Source organism: Mizuhopecten yessoensis, unplaced genomic scaffold (genome assembly GCF_002113885.1).
Source record: "Mizuhopecten yessoensis strain PY_sf001 unplaced genomic scaffold, ASM211388v2 scaffold4839, whole genome shotgun sequence".
Classification (NCBI taxonomy): domain Eukaryota; kingdom Metazoa; phylum Mollusca; class Bivalvia; order Pectinida; family Pectinidae; genus Mizuhopecten; species Mizuhopecten yessoensis.
In genome coordinates, this window is record NW_018405747.1 from 309,475 (window position 1) to 327,018 (window position 17,544).

At 34.1% G+C, this 17,544-nt stretch overlaps 2 protein-coding genes across 2 annotated transcripts in view; one reads left to right on the top strand and one right to left on the bottom strand.

Annotated features, from left to right (window-relative positions):
* The window catches only part of LOC110449898 (GPI ethanolamine phosphate transferase 1-like), a 32,517-nt gene extending 23,411 nt beyond the window's left edge, over window positions 1–9,106 (bottom strand). The window contains exons 1-15 of the mRNA XM_021497044.1: window positions 9,039–9,106; window positions 8,606–8,876; window positions 7,713–7,834; window positions 7,102–7,200; window positions 6,726–6,832; window positions 5,809–5,933; window positions 4,886–5,016; window positions 4,472–4,588; window positions 3,699–3,739; window positions 3,474–3,533; window positions 3,077–3,169; window positions 1,614–1,669; window positions 1,381–1,402; window positions 1,189–1,245; window positions 287–366 (exon numbers count right to left, since the gene is read on the bottom strand). Coding sequence (XP_021352719.1) covers window positions 287–366; window positions 1,189–1,245; window positions 1,381–1,402; window positions 1,614–1,669; window positions 3,077–3,169; window positions 3,474–3,533; window positions 3,699–3,739; window positions 4,472–4,588; window positions 4,886–5,016; window positions 5,809–5,933; window positions 6,726–6,832; window positions 7,102–7,200; window positions 7,713–7,834; window positions 8,606–8,832 — 1,337 coding nt within the window. The 5' untranslated portion in view covers window positions 8,833–8,876; window positions 9,039–9,106. The remainder of the gene's footprint in view (window positions 1–286; window positions 367–1,188; window positions 1,246–1,380; window positions 1,403–1,613; window positions 1,670–3,076; window positions 3,170–3,473; window positions 3,534–3,698; window positions 3,740–4,471; window positions 4,589–4,885; window positions 5,017–5,808; window positions 5,934–6,725; window positions 6,833–7,101; window positions 7,201–7,712; window positions 7,835–8,605; window positions 8,877–9,038) is intronic.
* An 83-nt stretch (window positions 9,107–9,189) lies between these two features.
* LOC110449899 (cytochrome b-245 light chain-like) lies at window positions 9,190–16,529 on the top strand. The gene is made up of 6 exons (XM_021497045.1): window positions 9,190–9,316; window positions 11,790–11,859; window positions 12,927–13,004; window positions 13,581–13,664; window positions 14,696–14,777; window positions 15,735–16,529. The coding sequence occupies exons 1-6, from the start codon at window positions 9,259–9,261 to the stop codon at window positions 15,882–15,884; spliced, it is 522 nt and encodes a 173-aa protein (XP_021352720.1). The 5' UTR covers window positions 9,190–9,258; the 3' UTR covers window positions 15,885–16,529.
* Window positions 16,530–17,544: the final 1,015 nt, after the last annotated feature.

Below are 17,544 nucleotides of genomic sequence, written 5' to 3' on the forward strand. Positions count from 1 at the left end.
TCCAACTGGACAAAAGCAAACCTAACATGAAGAGCTAGCACGCTTCATTGAATTTGCCTTTGTACAGTTGGCATTCATATTGCCTATGAATGCCAACTGAAATCAGTTCAATGCTTAAATGCTTAATTGGAGCAGGGAACGAAGAGTGGCATTTGATTTTATGCTGATACTTTTCATCACTTAGGCAACCTGTGCAATATGTTTAAACACTTCCGAGCAAAAAGAACCAATTATAATTTTAATTTTATATATATAGTAAAACTAACTTTGATAATATGTCACTTACCCAAGGAAGAACCTGTCGTAAGTCTGGTAATAATTCAGACCCTGTAAAGTCAGACGCATCAGTTCCTGGGACTCCTTTATCTGAAATCATTATATCTATCTTAAAATACTGTGCTACCAAATTGAAGCAGGGAATGTGTGTCTCTAGTCTCAAACACAATGAACGGTCCTACTGTAGAATCATTTACTTTCGCATGTGTTAAAATTTCATGGTTTTCATTTACTAGCCTGTTTCAAGGACATTATATTTCGATGATTTCTGATTTTCCCCTTTCTATATATATCATACCAAAATTAAATTTATATTTCCGTGGGGATTTAATTTCGTGGATTTTTGTTAGCCACAAATTAAACGAATTTTCATGTCCCACGAAAATTTATGATTTTACAGTATTGTAATTTATGTACATGTACTATCATCACCTAACACAAGATTCTTCACTTTTAATACTGTTTTTAGGATAAACACACTTTTGTAACAAAACAAAAATATCTGTATCCTCACCAGTGGTGAATCCCTCTGCTCTTAAAAGTCATCTTATTACATTACATAGGAGATTGATTGATTGATTGATAGGTTTTATGTCCGCTTCACTACCAAGTAGTTTGGTTATCCAGCAGACGAAGAAAAGACAGGAAAATAAGTAGAAAGGATAAAGCATGGTGTGACGATACATACACTGTAGGAGTAATGTAACCCCTATATATACTCTAACCCCTATAGCTAGAGTAAGGGGTTATAAGAAAGGAGGGTCGAGGTTTATCAGAAATCCTGGATCTGACATTGGTCACAGAATTTTTGGTTAAATTTTGGTCTGGAACAGTTATGTATTTACAGCCCAGACAGTAGACAACAGTTGAAAAACAGTGATTTACAAGATACAGCCTAAACTAATGCCTTACCGCTGTAGAATAGTCGCCAGCTTGTATCAGCTTGTTGATGGTTCTTATCATTTCAGCCTAAAAGTAAACATACATCGATCAGTATCATAAAAAGTCATATTTCAACATTTAGCTCAAGTTCATGAGAAATTACAAAATTGAGAAATAAAACCAAACCTTAGGCCTAGGTATGGTATGAAGACATGTACTTACTTGTATAGCAGGAGTTAATTCACTGTAAAAAAGACGGAGAATGCGGTCAGTACTGGTGTCATTTCAAAAACAGTTAAATCCATTGAAAAATAAAGTCTGTTCAGATCACATTTTCTGATCACAAGATTCCCAAATCAGTGTTGTATATATCACATTTTATATTATTATAAATCTCCAATAATTTATAATATTACTTTGATAAAATAATTAAAAAAAACAATCAAATGTCTCACCTGTATGGTCTGAAGGTCATAGATAAAGTCGTTTGTTTTTTCTTTTCCATTTTAATCTGCAATTAAAAGTCACATTCTGTTAAACACATCATTATTATAAATATGACCTTTAAGATGAAGCACATCGTAACAGTGTGTGCATGACTGACGTGTCAAATGCTGACACCCCACAATTTCTACAGAAAAAGTGTCTTATTTTGATAAACAGTACTTAAAGCTTCTCCCTTTAATAGTATCTTACTGTCAAGTAGTTTTATTATAAATCACAACAAACATATACAGAAGAATAGTTATGTTATAGTTATATAAGAAGGCCTGATAAAAAATTCGAAAAACAAATACTTGTGAATACTATAAAAAAAGTTATAAATCAATAGTTTATGAAAGAGAGTGTGGTGTATGGAAGCCCTCCTACGAGAGGACAAGATTTGTTAATTTGTAACATGCTGGTGAATAAGAACATATAAAAAATAAAAATAAAAAGTTATGTAGGTTGCTGTAGATGAAATGTCGGAAACATTATTGACAAATTTATGTTGTTATTTAATATGTTTCAATATGATGTTCACCAATAGGAACTATCTTTGACTGTATTTCTCCTACAAGGACCAGCTACATGAACTGAGTATTGTTAACTGCTAGCTTCACAGTTCTGAATGCAATGTGATCCCAGGTATTCATAATAATAATAATAATAATTCGAGGTTCTTATATACCGCTTTATCACAACCAAATTCGTCAGTCGTCTCAAAGCGGTTCACAAATTATTATCCGTGGTGATAGGGCCTTTGCAACCAGCCAATACCTTTCTCAACTCCCTGGGGAGCATACAGCTGGGGCTGCCATTTTGGCGCCAACAGCTAGCATTCAAAAATTCTTGCACTTCCCAATGCAACCACGTACTCATTTACAGCTGAGTGGACTGGAACAAGTGGAGTAGAGTATCTTGCTCAGAGATACAACACAGTAGCGTGCCGTGACTCGATCACGCAACCCTTCGGTCACGAGCCCAGCGTGTCCTACCATTAGACAACCGTGCCTCCATGGCAGTAAAATCTGTCACTTTGATAGGGATATCATTTTCACTGATTGGAATCAACACGTGAATAATCTGTTGTTAAGCGGACATATGTTATTGTTTGTGTTACTATATAGACCAAACTATCTCAGATTCACCAACTTTAGATGATCATGTCAATTTAGCTACATTGTAAGTATATACACTTTACCCATTGATCAACTGTTAATTTTTAAACTGAAATCAATAATTACATTGATATATTTTCACTGGATGAATATGTGGTAGACAATATTAGTAACACAACAGAAATGTTATCACAACATGCATGACTGGTATCATATTCATTGGAGTGATCATCTATATATCCCGCAGATAAACTTGCTATGAAATATGACCTCTAATTGACCTATACATAGACCTATGACCTTGTTGTATGCCGTACCTGGTACTGAGACAGAATCTGTCTGGCGTTGGCGTACAGACTCTGAGATTTCTGGCGATCATCACAGTCAAGGTAGTCAATGGGAAGGACGCCCTACAGTAATGCAGCAAACCATACAGTAACACAGTAAATGCATGGCTTAAAAAACAATTTTAGCTGCATATTGGTAAATTTTCATTTGAATAATTTCTAAATAACTTTACACTTATTTTTCTCTACATATGAAATATAGAATAAATGCATCAAACAATTAAAATGAAACAAAAAATCAATTATAAAACAGAAACATAAATCAGAAGTCTTGATTTAATACTATGTATTACCATGGAATTAGATCTAAGTCTGTGGTATTATTACTTCCTAACTTCTGTTACTCAAGCATCCAGTTAAACCTTACCACAGAGTTGACAGGGTAAGGAACTCCGATAAGATAGGCCATCAGTGGGGCAATGTCAGCCTGTAAACAAACAGTTATAAACACCATACAAATCATGATTGACGGAGAAACATACAGCACAGTCTGGTATGTTCACAGATAAACTGTGATAATTATGACAAAACTAAACTGATATTACATGTAGTTTTCAATGAAAATCTTATTTAATAGCTTATACTTCCTCACCTGTTGGACATCTGACCGCATTAGTGTTTTCAGATTCCAATCTACAAGTACAGTTCAGAAAGATAACAAATCAATGTAATGTGCTAAAAAAAATTGTATCAAAAATTCAAATAAAATTATACTATACATATAAATAAATAAGTATACATGTATCATGTGATTTTTTTAAACCATGTAGATAATTCCTATATTGATATAAAATTTTGAGATCAGCTTTAGACGTGGCCAAAAATGTCATCCAACAAAATAGTGACATCAACACCCGTATGAAGATTCTAAGCATGCAGCAGAAATTGATGTAACAATAACCTTCAGAATAGGAGTCTAGGGCTGATGTGTGTTGCCTAGTTACTGGCTGTCTGACCCCAGCTCCCCAGGCAACCAGTGGGGTCAAGGTCTCATGAGGATGTCCAGCTCCGTAATTGATATAAAATTTTGAGATCAGCTTCAGACGTGCCCAAAAAAGTCATCGAACAAAATAGTGACATCAACACCCGTATGAAGATTCTAAGCATGCGGCAGAAATTGATGTAACAATAACCTTCAGAATAGGAGTCTGGGTCTGATGTGTGTTGCCCAGTTACTGGCTGTCTGACCCCAGCTCCCCAGGCAACCAGTGGGGTCAAGGTCTCGTGAGGATGTCCAGCTCCGTAATTGATATAAAATTTTGAGATCAGCTTCAGACGTGCCCAAAAATGTCATCAAACAAAATAGTGACATCAACACCTGTATAAAGATTCTAAGCATGCAGCAGAAATTGATGTAACAATAACCTTCAGAATAGGAGTCTGGGTCTGATGTGTGTTGCCTAGTTACTGGCTGTCTGACCCCAGCTCCCCAGGCAACCAGCGGGGTCAAGGTCTCGTGAGGATGTCCAGCTCCGTGGGAACCTGAAGCAAAAACAAGGATTATTGTGAAAACATTGTTATACTGTACAAATGTATTAGGAATAGGCTTTCTTAAATGATAAAAATATTTTAACTTTCTTAAAATATTAAAATAATTTTAACTTTTCTTAAAATATTAAAATAATATTAAAATAATTTTAACTTTTCTCAAAATATTAAAATAATTTTAACTTTTCTTAAAATATTAAAATAATTTTAACTTTCTTAAAATATTAAAACATTTTAAAGTATGTAATACAAAGAATACACAACAGTATACCAGAACGTGGCCATACACACCCCAGTTAGTCATGCCGTGGTCAGCTGTCATCAGGTAGGATGTTTTCCCATCATTGCCATAATACTGTTCTATCAGCTCTGTCATCTTCTTTATCCCAGAATCCACCAGTCCAATATTCTCCAAATATTCTCTGTAATTAATTTACGAATTTTCAAATATTGTTTTATAAGTCTGTCATTTCAACCATCTCCTTATTTACGTAACAGAGGTAATTTTTTTGTCAATGCCTCCGCTAGGAGTCTTACGCTCTACCGAATGAACTAAAGAGAAATTCTCCTTGTCGAGTCTGTAGGAATCGAAGCGTTTAGTATTTTACCAGGGTGATATTTATAAATCTTGTTTGGTCTGACGATGGACAGTCCTGAACTTACATTATATTCTATATACACTATATCATTCAAAAACAATGCAACACCACAGTATTTAAAAATACCACAAACAGTTGTGAACTATGTAACAAGTATGATGCTTTAACTCATTCACTCCTGAAGACACATTTGAACTCCTCCAGGTCAAAGGTTGAAATAGTTCATTATGAAATTTCAGGGATGAAAGAGTTAAAGTCTTCTTACTGAGCAGACAAGCCTTGCTGTATGTTTAACAATGTGATTACCGGTAGATATTATTTTTAATTTGTACATGTTTTATTTATCAAATGACCATTAACGTTGTTTATCAAATGAATACACTCGTGTAATATTTTGCATATGAAATCATATAATATGACACAAGTTCTTGTGTAATATAACCAACTTTTAATTCATTAAATGATAATCAAATGTCACAAACTTTCAGATTATATAATGACATTTCAATAGAGACAGTGGATATAGAGCCAAAATGGTAAAATTTTAAACTTCAAAACTCACATGCATTGAAAAGCAAGTATTATGGAGCATTTCCCGACTTTGGATTTACTCACTTTGACTGTGGTTTGTGGGAGTGACCATTCGTGTCTATCCCCAGGAGGTGGAAGAAGAATACGATCTTGTCCTGATTTAGTTGTTCTGCCAGTTTGTTATCCCTTCTCCCCCTCTCAAATAATGCCTTTCAATGTAAAATGAAAATTAAGTGATTCAAGCAATACACTGGATGTCCGACAAAGTGTCATACAAATTATCTGCAGCTCATGAGCGCTGGCAATGAGCAGTCAAAAGTTCATTCATTACCTTAGGACCTATTAGATACTCCACCAATAAATGTTTTTTTTATATAAAAAAAACACTTTTGATCAAAATAATCCAATGCCAAACTCAAAAATAGCACAACAAAAAATACAAAGCTATTATTAAAGGGTTGCCAATAATAAGTAGAGCACTGGCTTCAAGTTCTATACATTTATTGCACTTTGAGCAAATAAAATAATGATTTTAATATTTAAATATATTTCACTGATTAAATGTACTCTAAACATCAATGTGTATTACACATTGTTTTTTTAATCACTCCACTAAGTGACTTGACCATTTAAACAACCACTTTATGTCTAGGTATATTAGGACACAAGATAGGTTTCAAAACCACAATGTTTTGACAGACAAAAATGAAACATATTGAGTTTTAATACAAATATTTAAGTACTGCCTTTTTGGTCCTTGTATAATGCAATCTGATTAAAATCATCTGTTACGGCTCTGTTTACTTCGTACAACACCTGTCCAGGCATAGTCCGACGTTAACAGAGCCATGTATATATTTTGCAACAACATGTAACAGATGATTTTAATTAGATTGTGTATAATGAGGACATGTAACAGATGATTTTAATCAGATCGTAAAAAATGAGGACAATGTGAAACAAACATATGCACTTAATTACAGGCTACAACCACAACCAACCTTGACACGATCAAACACCCAAGTGTCCAACTTGGAGGAGTCAGAGTCTGCAAAGTCCTCTAGCTCAGATGGATACTGGTCAGTCAACACATGGTCACCACTGGCCCCTGGAAATGGAAAATGAAGTTTAAAAAAAATGCAAAATCAATACTTACTTCATGTAACCTTTTGTACAGAGTGGTCAGACTGAATGTTTTTATTTTATCGAACATCACCATAGGAGTTTTATGTCTAGTCTAATCAAGATTCTGTATTCCGTCTGATTCCATTACAACAATAAAAAAATAATTAAAATGTGTTTTTCAGTCTTTTTTCACTTAACATAAAGTAACAGAATATTTATGCAGGTAAGAGTAATAAATTTACTCAGACATACCTTTAGCAAACATGGGCAGTATGTCTGGGCTGCCCCAGGACCATGTATAACGACTCTCATTGAACACAGAGTCAAATTCCACAGGATTCTCCTTCCAGCCTATCGCAAACAGGACGACAGAAAATATAAACATTACTTTGACAGAAATATAGGGGTCTAAAAATGTAAACTGAAAAAATGAATATGTCTATCTAATGTTTTTTTTTCTATTAACTAATCGTGGTATAAGCTTAATTCTTAGTTTTAGCATCTATACTTACATACTACAATGTCTCAAGACCAGATTTTAACTGAGGTCAACTTTCAACCCATGATATGCTACTTTTTGCTCTTTAGTTTATATATAAATATATAAACTTTATTTATTTTACAACAGTTATGAAACAAGTTATTTCAACTTATATTAACCACACTCTTGTTTGCCCGGATGTAAGCGCGCAAGGGGGGGGGGGGAGGTCTTAGTGAGGGAGGAAGCCGGAGTACTGTAGTGAAAGGCAAGTGCGCTATCCACTCTTTAGTTTATCTAACCTTCTGAAAAGGAATGTTTGTAAGAGAACAAAATTTATTTGTATCGTGACGAAATTCCTATACATTTTAATCACATTTGATACCTTTAGCAACTGCACTGACATCCTCATAAAAGCCTGCAATTAGTGCTACATGACCAGGCCGGGACTCTGTGGGCACTCGAGTGTGGGACACACCCCAGGCTCCTGTTTCCTCTATGACAGTTCTGTAGGAACAATATATTGATAGAAGTAGAGTAATTCATGAAATAAATAAATCTTCTTTCTTAGGAAAATAAAACAAAAAACTCCTAGTTCAATTGATGAATTTTGCTTATTTAAACAAAAATCTAGGGTACATTTGCGTATCCGGTTGAACCTGTAAAGAAAACGACAGATACAGATCCGAACCGAGGCTGATCTCAGGAAAATTTGGCAAGTGTAGATTGAGGGGTCCAGACGTACCTGTCCGAAACTAAAATTCTGACTATTGCCAGTTTGCGTTATTTCTTTTTAAACAATGTCAAGCCACATGTAGTTTTTAAGATACGTTATGTAATTCAGTGGACGTGTGCACGTGAGAGAAGGGCTGCTATTCTTGATACATTGTTTTTTATTCTCCGAAACTGTGCATTTTTAGCTCTGCTTATAGAATGGTCCAAGTGCGTTGGTTTATTGTGGAATATTTAGAAGAAAACTTGTGGAATATTTAGAAGATAAATGCACGGCCTGACTAGGGTTCGAACCGGGGACCCTCCAAACTCTAGACGGACGCTCTACCAATTGAGCTACCAGGTCGCCGATGATCAACCCAGTCCATTTCCGCTATATTTCTATTTCTCATCTAATCTGAAAATAACTATCTTCTTTCTTTTAAAGTTTTTGATTGGTCAAAGATAGCCTATCCTATCAAAATTTGAAAGGGAGGGATATAGTCAATTATTTCTGATTAGGGCAAGACTGCAACACATGTTTATATTTGTTTTTAGTTTACTTACCTAAGATACGGAGCTCTCGATTTTCCATCACCATCAATCTCGAAAAACTTGTCCGCTCTGAGACCGTCAGCAACAAACAGGACAAGTCTTTTTGCTGGGGGAGATTCATTGGACACAACTGGTGTCATACCATGCACCAAAGGTGAGGTGAAGTAGATGTCAAATATGGAGTAGAAAAACACAATGTGAACAAACAGGCCAGTCAGAATCAAGGCCCATGTTCTCATGACTAGAGGTTCTGTGTATCTGTCAGTCTGTGTGAATCTGTGTTCTGTATAAATATATAAAACAGTGTTTGAAGAACATATAACGATTTTCAGTCTAAAGACATATTGATCATTTTACCTGTTTAAACGTTATGATATTTTATCATGCGTATCGTAGCTGATCAATTCGTGTCAGAACAAGGAAATAGCAAATTAGCTGTATTTACACTCAGTGTTCCCGGCTAGTTTTGACGGAACGTCACACAGGAAGTGTAATGTTAGAGTTATCTATTCTTGATCTTGTTATCACGTTGTTGATTAGCTGAATTCTGAGCCTGTATCCAATCAAAGAGGCCGATACATTATAAAGTTGCCACTTTTACTTCCGGCAACAACAAGGAAACGAGGAAAAAAATCTCTGTGTTGACAAAAGGAAACTAAGGAATAATGAGGCAAATAGAATGGGCGATGTGGGCCAACGAGCAGGCTATAGCTAGTGCATTTAGTAAGTTTTCGTTTGTTCGCTTGTTGAATAATATTTCGATGTCACCTCACTTGTTTAGTCCCTACACTCCGAACGCGGCACGTCCAAATACCCAATTGATTGATTGATTGTTCCGGCCTCTCCCGGGCCGGCCCGGCCCCTTCCCGGTCCATCCTAGTCGTTCCGACCCCTTAGTCGTTCCGGCCTCACTGTAGTGTTTTCCTTCACATATTACCATTAAATGATGTTTTATGCATGGATCATATGTACATTTTGCATTGTGTTTATTGTACAAGTGTATTATGGGTTGTCGCCCTTCATCCGGACAATTTTTAGTGTAAAAATATACAACCGTAGAACTTTGAAGAGAGAGTTCAATAGTTCGTGAAACCGCTTAGAGGCAAACGGGTGGATATAAGTCGACCCGGGGAACAGTGTATATACGACTCATTCAACTCTGTAAGAAAAGAAATATGATGCATCTCTGTTTTACATTCCCATTTCCCATTGTTAAAAGACAAGAAAAACATGATACATTATGTTCATTATGTAATATTTAATGCAATCAACAATAAAAACATATATTTAATAAATAGCAAATAAGTTAACAGCTTACAGTATTTCTTAATAACAGAGACGTATAATACATTATACGTCTCTGTTAATAATTACAAACATGTTATACTAAGTTACCAATGCAAGTGGTAGGTGCAATATATCATGCGAAAATAGATAATGTAATTTATGTTTTTAAGAGAAAATGGCGACAATTTCATTATCAGTACATGTACGTGCCTATACTCAATAGTAGATGAAAAATATGTCCACATATTATTATTAAATACCAAACACCAACTTTCATGCATTATTCAATTATGTAACACAACATATGTCTAACAATTATAACTAATATATATACCAGAGACGTATATACTACTAGCTTTATATGTCTCTGTATGTACGTAATGATAAAATATATCTAATAGTTATAACTAAAATATATACGTAATGATAAAATATATTTAATAAATATAATCCATATATATACATAATGGTATACCTAATTTATAACGGGACGTAATGATAAAATATATTAACAATTATAACTAGTATATAATATCTAATGGTTATAGGTATTACTTATTGGTAATATATATATACATGTATAACCAATGGGTAATCAATTATAACAATCTAAACAATAAAGGCAGTGGCGTAGCATTTTCAAGTTTTTTTAAAAATCATATATATGTATTTATTGATTTCTTTTTTGATGATTGATATAGATCTTCTGTATCAATCATAAAAAGGAAAGAATAAAAGAAAAGAAAATCTTCTTGAAAATTTTAGTCTCTGTTTACACACGGATGTGTAGTGGACTATGTATACACATCCCTGGTTTACACAGGTGTATTTTGCCGTTTATTTTAGACAACATACATGTAAAATGAAAAAAATAAAAAATTACAATGTGATATATGTTTTTAATTTTTAATTTTATTTCTTTGAATTAGTAAAATAAATTATACACAATACAAATAAAATCAAACGGAATTAAATTTTAAACATGAATCATATATATATAATATTATTATGTGGATGCAACGACTAAGAATATGGGGCCGGACTGGGTTATGGGCCTGAACTACTAAGGTCAGAACAAAAATCTCTATTCATATCTACGTCTATGATACTGCACTGTCATTATTGGCTTCTTTGATAATTTATAGAGGTATAATTTTTTAATAGTCCAAAACAGAGACGTGATCCAATGGTATTTCTGTCTGTAGAACAGATCACTTTTTAACATGATCATTGTAATCATTTTCTAATGGATTATAATGATGTCTTTATGATATCTATCTTAACTTCTAGGTGTCTTTTTTCCAGAGTTGTTTCCAACGGCCCGCTTTCACCATCTTCCATTACACAACTTATCGCATAGACAAATTAATCTTCTGCAAAGTTTTAAATATATACGTCCGAAGCTCCTCATTATCGCAGAGACGTATATATTACAATAATAATAAGTATTTAATTGTGATATATATACGTCTCTGATTATCGTAATAATCTGGGATTGGGCAAAACTGTGAGACCCTTAGATAATGTATTAATATGTGTGTGGAGGAAACAAAAAGAGAACGAAAATACATAATGTACTGTGTTATCCAGTGAATATTAACCCATGTAATACGACCTTTCGACCTTGCAATTGTTCAATTGTGACGTCACGCCAAAATGGCGGATGGTTGCATGAAAATTGTCGTTTTACACGAATAAATGCCACAAATCTTGATTTTGTGATAAAAGGATCTTACAGTCGTTTTCATTTCATATGTCAGATTTATGAAACTCGCCACAAATTTTCATTTTAGCTCGTCAGAGGATTGCTAAATTGAAAAATTCTTAGATTCGTTTCATAAATCTCTTATGGAATGGAAACTCATGTAAGATCCTAAGTATTTATATAGATATTATACTTACTTTTCAGTTTTGATTTCTGGAGGAGCCATTGGTGTAGCAGGTTTCTTCAAGGGCTGGGAGATCGGAATCTATGGAATGTATCTTTTCAGGAAACGTCTCAAACACAAAAGTTCTTTGCAATTAACTTTAGTTTATTGAATTTTTTTTTGTGGAAACCAGAGATTAAATTTAGAGTTAAGTCAGTTATCCTGTGGGATAAAAAAATATATATTCATACAGGTAGTTTTGTGTCGCCTAGCTACGACGGATGTCGGAAAGACACATAGGCGCTCCTTTTCCGACGGGGGCGTCAATAATGTTAAGGTTTTGCGTTTAGCTCTGTTTCTGACAAAGTTACACCCACAAAACCTCGATCATAGATGTAGCATGGGTAGTGGAGCCTATTCTGCACTAAAAACATTTCATTGATTTCTGCATTTTTTTGGTAAAAACCTCAAATTTCTGGACTTAGAAAAAAACTCAACGTTAAGGTTTTGCGTTTAGCTCTTACATATTAAGGTGTTTCTGACAAAGTATAAATGCTAGAGCAACCAAACTTGGGTCATAGCTGTATCATGGGATGTATAGCTGAATGCATTACACTCTTTACTAGCATTTCAAAGATTTCTGCATTTTTTTGCTAAAAACCTCAAATTTCTGGACTTAGAAAAAACCTCAACGTTAAGGTTTTGCGTTTAGCTCTGTTTCTGACAAAGCTACACCAACAAAACCTCGATCATAGATGTAGCATGGGTAGTGGAGCCTACTGCACTAAAAACAGTTCATTGATTTCTGCATTGTTTTGGTAAAAAACTCAAATTTCTGGACTTGAAAAAAATCAATGTTATGATTTTGCGTTTAGGTCCGTTTCCTTATGTACTATGTCAAATGCTTATTATTATATTGACAAAGCGGGACAGGCGACACATATAATTATGCGTAATTCTTGTTAAGGAAAATTAAACGCACTATACTGCTATATCACTATACTGATAACTAAAACAATAGGTTGCTTCTGTAATCAGTATATTATGATTCCTTTCCCTTATTTTCACCAAGATTATCATGTTCCATATACAGTTTTCCTGGGACTGGCCCTAAATTACTTAAAATTCTTGATGGACCATAGAATAAAACTTTTATCTAGCCTTAACCAGGTATTCAGTGTTGCAGGCATTTTTGTGCTGATGATCGAGTACCCTCGCGGCAAGAGGAAGACAGGTCATTCTACACAGGAGAGAACGTAAGAAACTAATCTCATCAGTATGTACTTAAGAACCTCAGTCGTCCTGAGAATATATATGTAAGGGAGTTTTTGCAGTAATATGGAACAATAATATTATTTGAAAAGAATGTTGGTATGTCTCATAAAAGCATGAATAAATCTGAAAAGTAAAGTGACTTGGTCACAACTTGTCATTTAATTTAATGTTGCTCAGAAAAAGAAATAATAGTTTCCGTTAAACTCCCAAATGTAGGAGTTCCACAATAGAATATTCTTTTACAGAAATGCTTCTGACCCTTTAGTTTTTGTTAGTTGAGTACATATAAAACCATTGATATCCACACCTGATGGTCGCTTTCAAGACAATCTATTTGTGATGAAAATTTCTCGGATTAAAATAAGGCCGAGTCCTTTTGTATAAGGTCATTAATTTTAAATGATGTTGTTTGAAATATTTGTTTCAATTATTAAATCAATGACTTTCACAACAGATATTTTATATGAAAGAATCAGAAATGATCATGTTTAGGATACGAATTGTAAGATTATATCATAACAAGTAACCATCTTTCTCTAATGCTGATTTATCTTCAGGTTTCAGAGACCACTGTCTAGATTACTGAACTGCTGCGGACCAGTCACCCGCAACTATTTTGTCAGATTTATAATTTATCTTGTGTAAGTTGTATTATATTGTATTGTTGTTCCTTTCTTTGTAAATTTGGCATTCTCGATATCCAGGGGTTATGCTCACTTTCGCTCTCTGTACCCCTGGAATATGACTAATGTCTTAGCAAAATTGAAGGCTCAGTGTGCACCACCTTGTTGATGAAACAAGAAAACTAGTTCGATCCTTTGATGTACATCAAAAGATCGCGGTCGCCCGTAACGGCAAAAATTGTCAGGCTTTGAAGTCGGTGCTCTCTCCTTTGTAATCTTCAAAGGACTGGTATCAGCCTAGCGATTGGTCAGTTATTTTTACCCGAGACCAATCAAACAGCTATGTTCGTGCCTTCAGTTTTGCTATGACATATTCCAGGGGTGTATAGAGGAAAGTGAGTGTAACCCCTGGATATCGGGACAACAAGAGTGATTGATATAAGTTTGTAATGTGTCTCATTTCTTTAACCCAGATAACGTTTAATACATGGTATGTATCTGTAAATGGCATTTAAATGGTTGTATTCCTCATTATCATTAATTTTGTCTGGAATATGATATTTGAACATTTTATAATAATGTGATTAATTATAAGTGGTTGATGATTCTTTTTCATTGACATACATTTGTATCTGTTTCATTTCATTTAAATGGATGTATTCCTCATTATCATTAATTTTGTCAGTAGAATATTCAAACATTTTATAATAATATGATTAAGTATAAGTGGTTGGTGATTCTTTTTCATTGACATACATTTGTATCTGTTTCATTTTATTTAAATGGTTGTATTCCTCATCATCATTCATTTTGTCAGTGTAATATTCAAACATTTTATAATAATAATGTGATTAATTATAAGTGGTTGGTGATTCTTTTTCATTGACATACATTTGTATGTTTCATTTTATTTCTTACATTCACTAAAATTGATTTTCTAGTTATTATGAAAGGTGTTGTACTATCTTTATTTGTCTTTTAATATCAGTTTAAGATTGTTTCCTTGTGTGTTGATGGGACAGTATATTTTGGTTATTTCATTTTTAAAGATTATGTGTTCCTGCCTGCTTTATCCTTGCCACGTTGCTGGGAGGGGTGTGTCTCTTTATCACAAGCATGATCTACATGGTGGTGAGTAAATAATAAACCAATACTTTCTCAAATCTAAAGGGTTTATTATGAAAAGTAAAGTAAGTAAATGAAATTCTACCAACATTATATGACTAATATAATACCCCCCTCCCACAGGCTACTTATGGAAAGAAACTACTGTGCATGGAATTGGTCTCTTTTTTATCACAGTACAACAAAATATGGCTCCTCTGAATTTCAATGCCAGAACCAATTTTCAGTTTCAAATGGTTAAAATGTTACCTCCAAAAACTGGCTTTAACAGTGGTCAGCCGTTCTATGTCCGGTCACTGGACGGTGGCAGGCTATACATCGGTCATTCTAACTTCCCCTGTATGCTTCATATGTGCGACCTTAATGTAAATTTTCATTTAAAACAGTAATTTATAAACAGTAACCCACTAGTCAAATGCCCATGCAGGGCTACCAGATCGCCAGCTTGCATGGGCTAGTGAAATTTACAGACATACTAGCTTGGGACTAATGACTTGTTTTATTATGTTATAACTGACATGCATGCTTCAGTTCAGTTTCATCACAATAAGGATAAACAATTGATATGTTAATCCTATAAAGTTTTGGGTAGTCTTCACTACAACATCTATTGAAACACATGGAGTAATTCATGCTGCATTGAAGACGCGGTTTCTTTTAAGTTGCATGTTAAATGTGCTTGTAGGTACTATTTATAACATAAATAACATTAGAAGTCTACGATAACCACCAAAATGGCTCTTTGTTGCAAATGATTCTCTTTTATTTGACATTTTAAAGCCCCTCAAGATTTTACATGATCCATCAATCTTAAAATGATGGGCCATTTTCCTGTTGATTAAGCATGTTTTCATATGAAATGTTCAGTTTGCTTGAATTTAGCCTAAATTCGTCCATCCTTTTTCTGACCCAAATGGTGTACCTGAGCACAATGTAATCTGGTGGTAAACTTGTTTATTGTAGGCAGCCTTCCGTGGAGAAGAATGGTTAGCTGTAGGCTTAGAAGAGAAAGAGGCTGACCCAGTAAGGGAACTGAAGTCCTTTAAACGGCCAGTGAAACCGCCACCACGGTTTGTTGGTCATGTGCAAGAAGAGGAAGAAAACCGGGTGTGAGGTGCACAGTTCCCACCAGTGATGTCTTTACAATTCTCAAATCAACACGAAGTACTCCTACAATGCATATTACCAGCCGAATCTCTAAATGAGTAACCTGCATAAAGCTTATAAAACATTCCATGACATGCAAGTTTATTTATGACTTGGAAGTTTGTCAAGTTTTAGATTTAATCAAACTTCACTATGAAAGCCATTGAAGCATTAATCCTTTCACCACTGTAGACCGTAATGGATTCATCCAGATCAATGCACAGTACAGTCTGCTAAAGTTACATATGGGTGAAAGGGTTAAAGTGGTAACATTTCCTTTAATTACCCTAATTTCTGACATATATCTCACAGGAAATAACTTTTTTACATCTAAAAGGCTTTGTTAATATGACAGAGCTGATAACAAACCATTCATGGCTTACCCGGTATTGTTTAAATGACTACGAAATTACTAAGTTTTGAACATAGGCCAGCTGTAAAGCAGAGCCTGATAATCTTAAGAAAATAATCCATGGTTTATTCTGGAGATTTTAGGCCATGTTAACAGATTACTATTGTTATCTTTAATGTGTTCTAAATATATAGAGGATATTTAATGATGTCTTCAGTAATGACAAATATATTTCACTAGTGTGGCTTATATTTTGATATTTTTCACGAGTGCGCAGCAGGAATGTAAAATATCAAAATATAAGCCACAGAAGTGAAATATATTTGTTATTACTGAAGACACAATTAAATTTTCGATTCATTACATTTTTGAAGCTTAAAACATTATTACATTTTTAAAGCATAAAACATGAAAAAAATGTAATGCATGAAAAAAGGGCGGGAATCAGAAGCGTAATAATTAGCGCCATATTTTAATGACGTGGTGCTTGACAACAAAGCTGCTCACCGTTTTGATTGGGATACTCAACGCAATTCTGACGTTTTCTGGTATGATAGCTTATAAAAATGTTATTAGTTGTAAATGTATATTTATGTAAATACTTAAGTGTGCCAAATATTTACCATAACAACCACTTATTCTACCGTTGCTTCATTTGAATCTGAACAAAAAATTGTTGCCTTTGAATGCAGCAAATAGAAGATAACGTTATGATTGGTCAATACCAAAAAGTGATATTTTATCACTTTTGATATTTGTCATAGTGTGAAAGGTATCAGTTTTATCAAGTTGATAGAATCCAATATTTCACTGGCAAAAATATAATAAATATATGTATTATGAGATTATGCATACATCAGTTTTATCACTGAAAAATGAGATTCTTGTTGTTAATGGTATATTTTATGTAGAGATTAGGACTGGAAATATGTTGTAAATATTGAAGTTTTTATATAATATGCGGTTATAACAAAATTGACGTCTGTGGACTTCTATGTTCAAAACATTCCAAACTTATTATCCCCTCGCAACAATAGTTTGAGGGGGTTCCGCCCGTACGTACATTAGTATGTATGATACACTCTGTCATCGCTCTTGCAACTTCATTCCTTAACGAAATTTCATGAAACCTCACACAAGTGTTTGGTATGGCAATGCCTTGAACATATAAGTTTGCGTTTTTAGGTTTCTATGTTGAAGGTCAAGGTCATCGCTCTAGCGACTTCATTTCCTCTTACACATATGTCTTAATGTGTGAATGCGAGAAAATTTGTA

What these genes read in the sequence shown, in the direction of transcription:
- LOC110449899 (XM_021497045.1), top strand. Translation starts at nt 9,259, where the DNA reads ATGAGGCAAATAGAATGGGCGATGTGGGCCAACGAGCAGGCTATAGCT. An exon ending in GGCTATAGCTAGTGCATTTA is followed by an intron (nt 9,317 to 11,789) that starts GTAAGTTTTCGT and finishes CTTACTTTTCAG; the next exon opens with TTTTGATTTCTGGAGGAGCC. An exon ending in CAAGCATGATCTACATGGTG is followed by an intron (nt 14,778 to 15,734) that starts GTGAGTAAATAA and finishes TGTTTATTGTAG; the next exon opens with GCAGCCTTCCGTGGAGAAGA.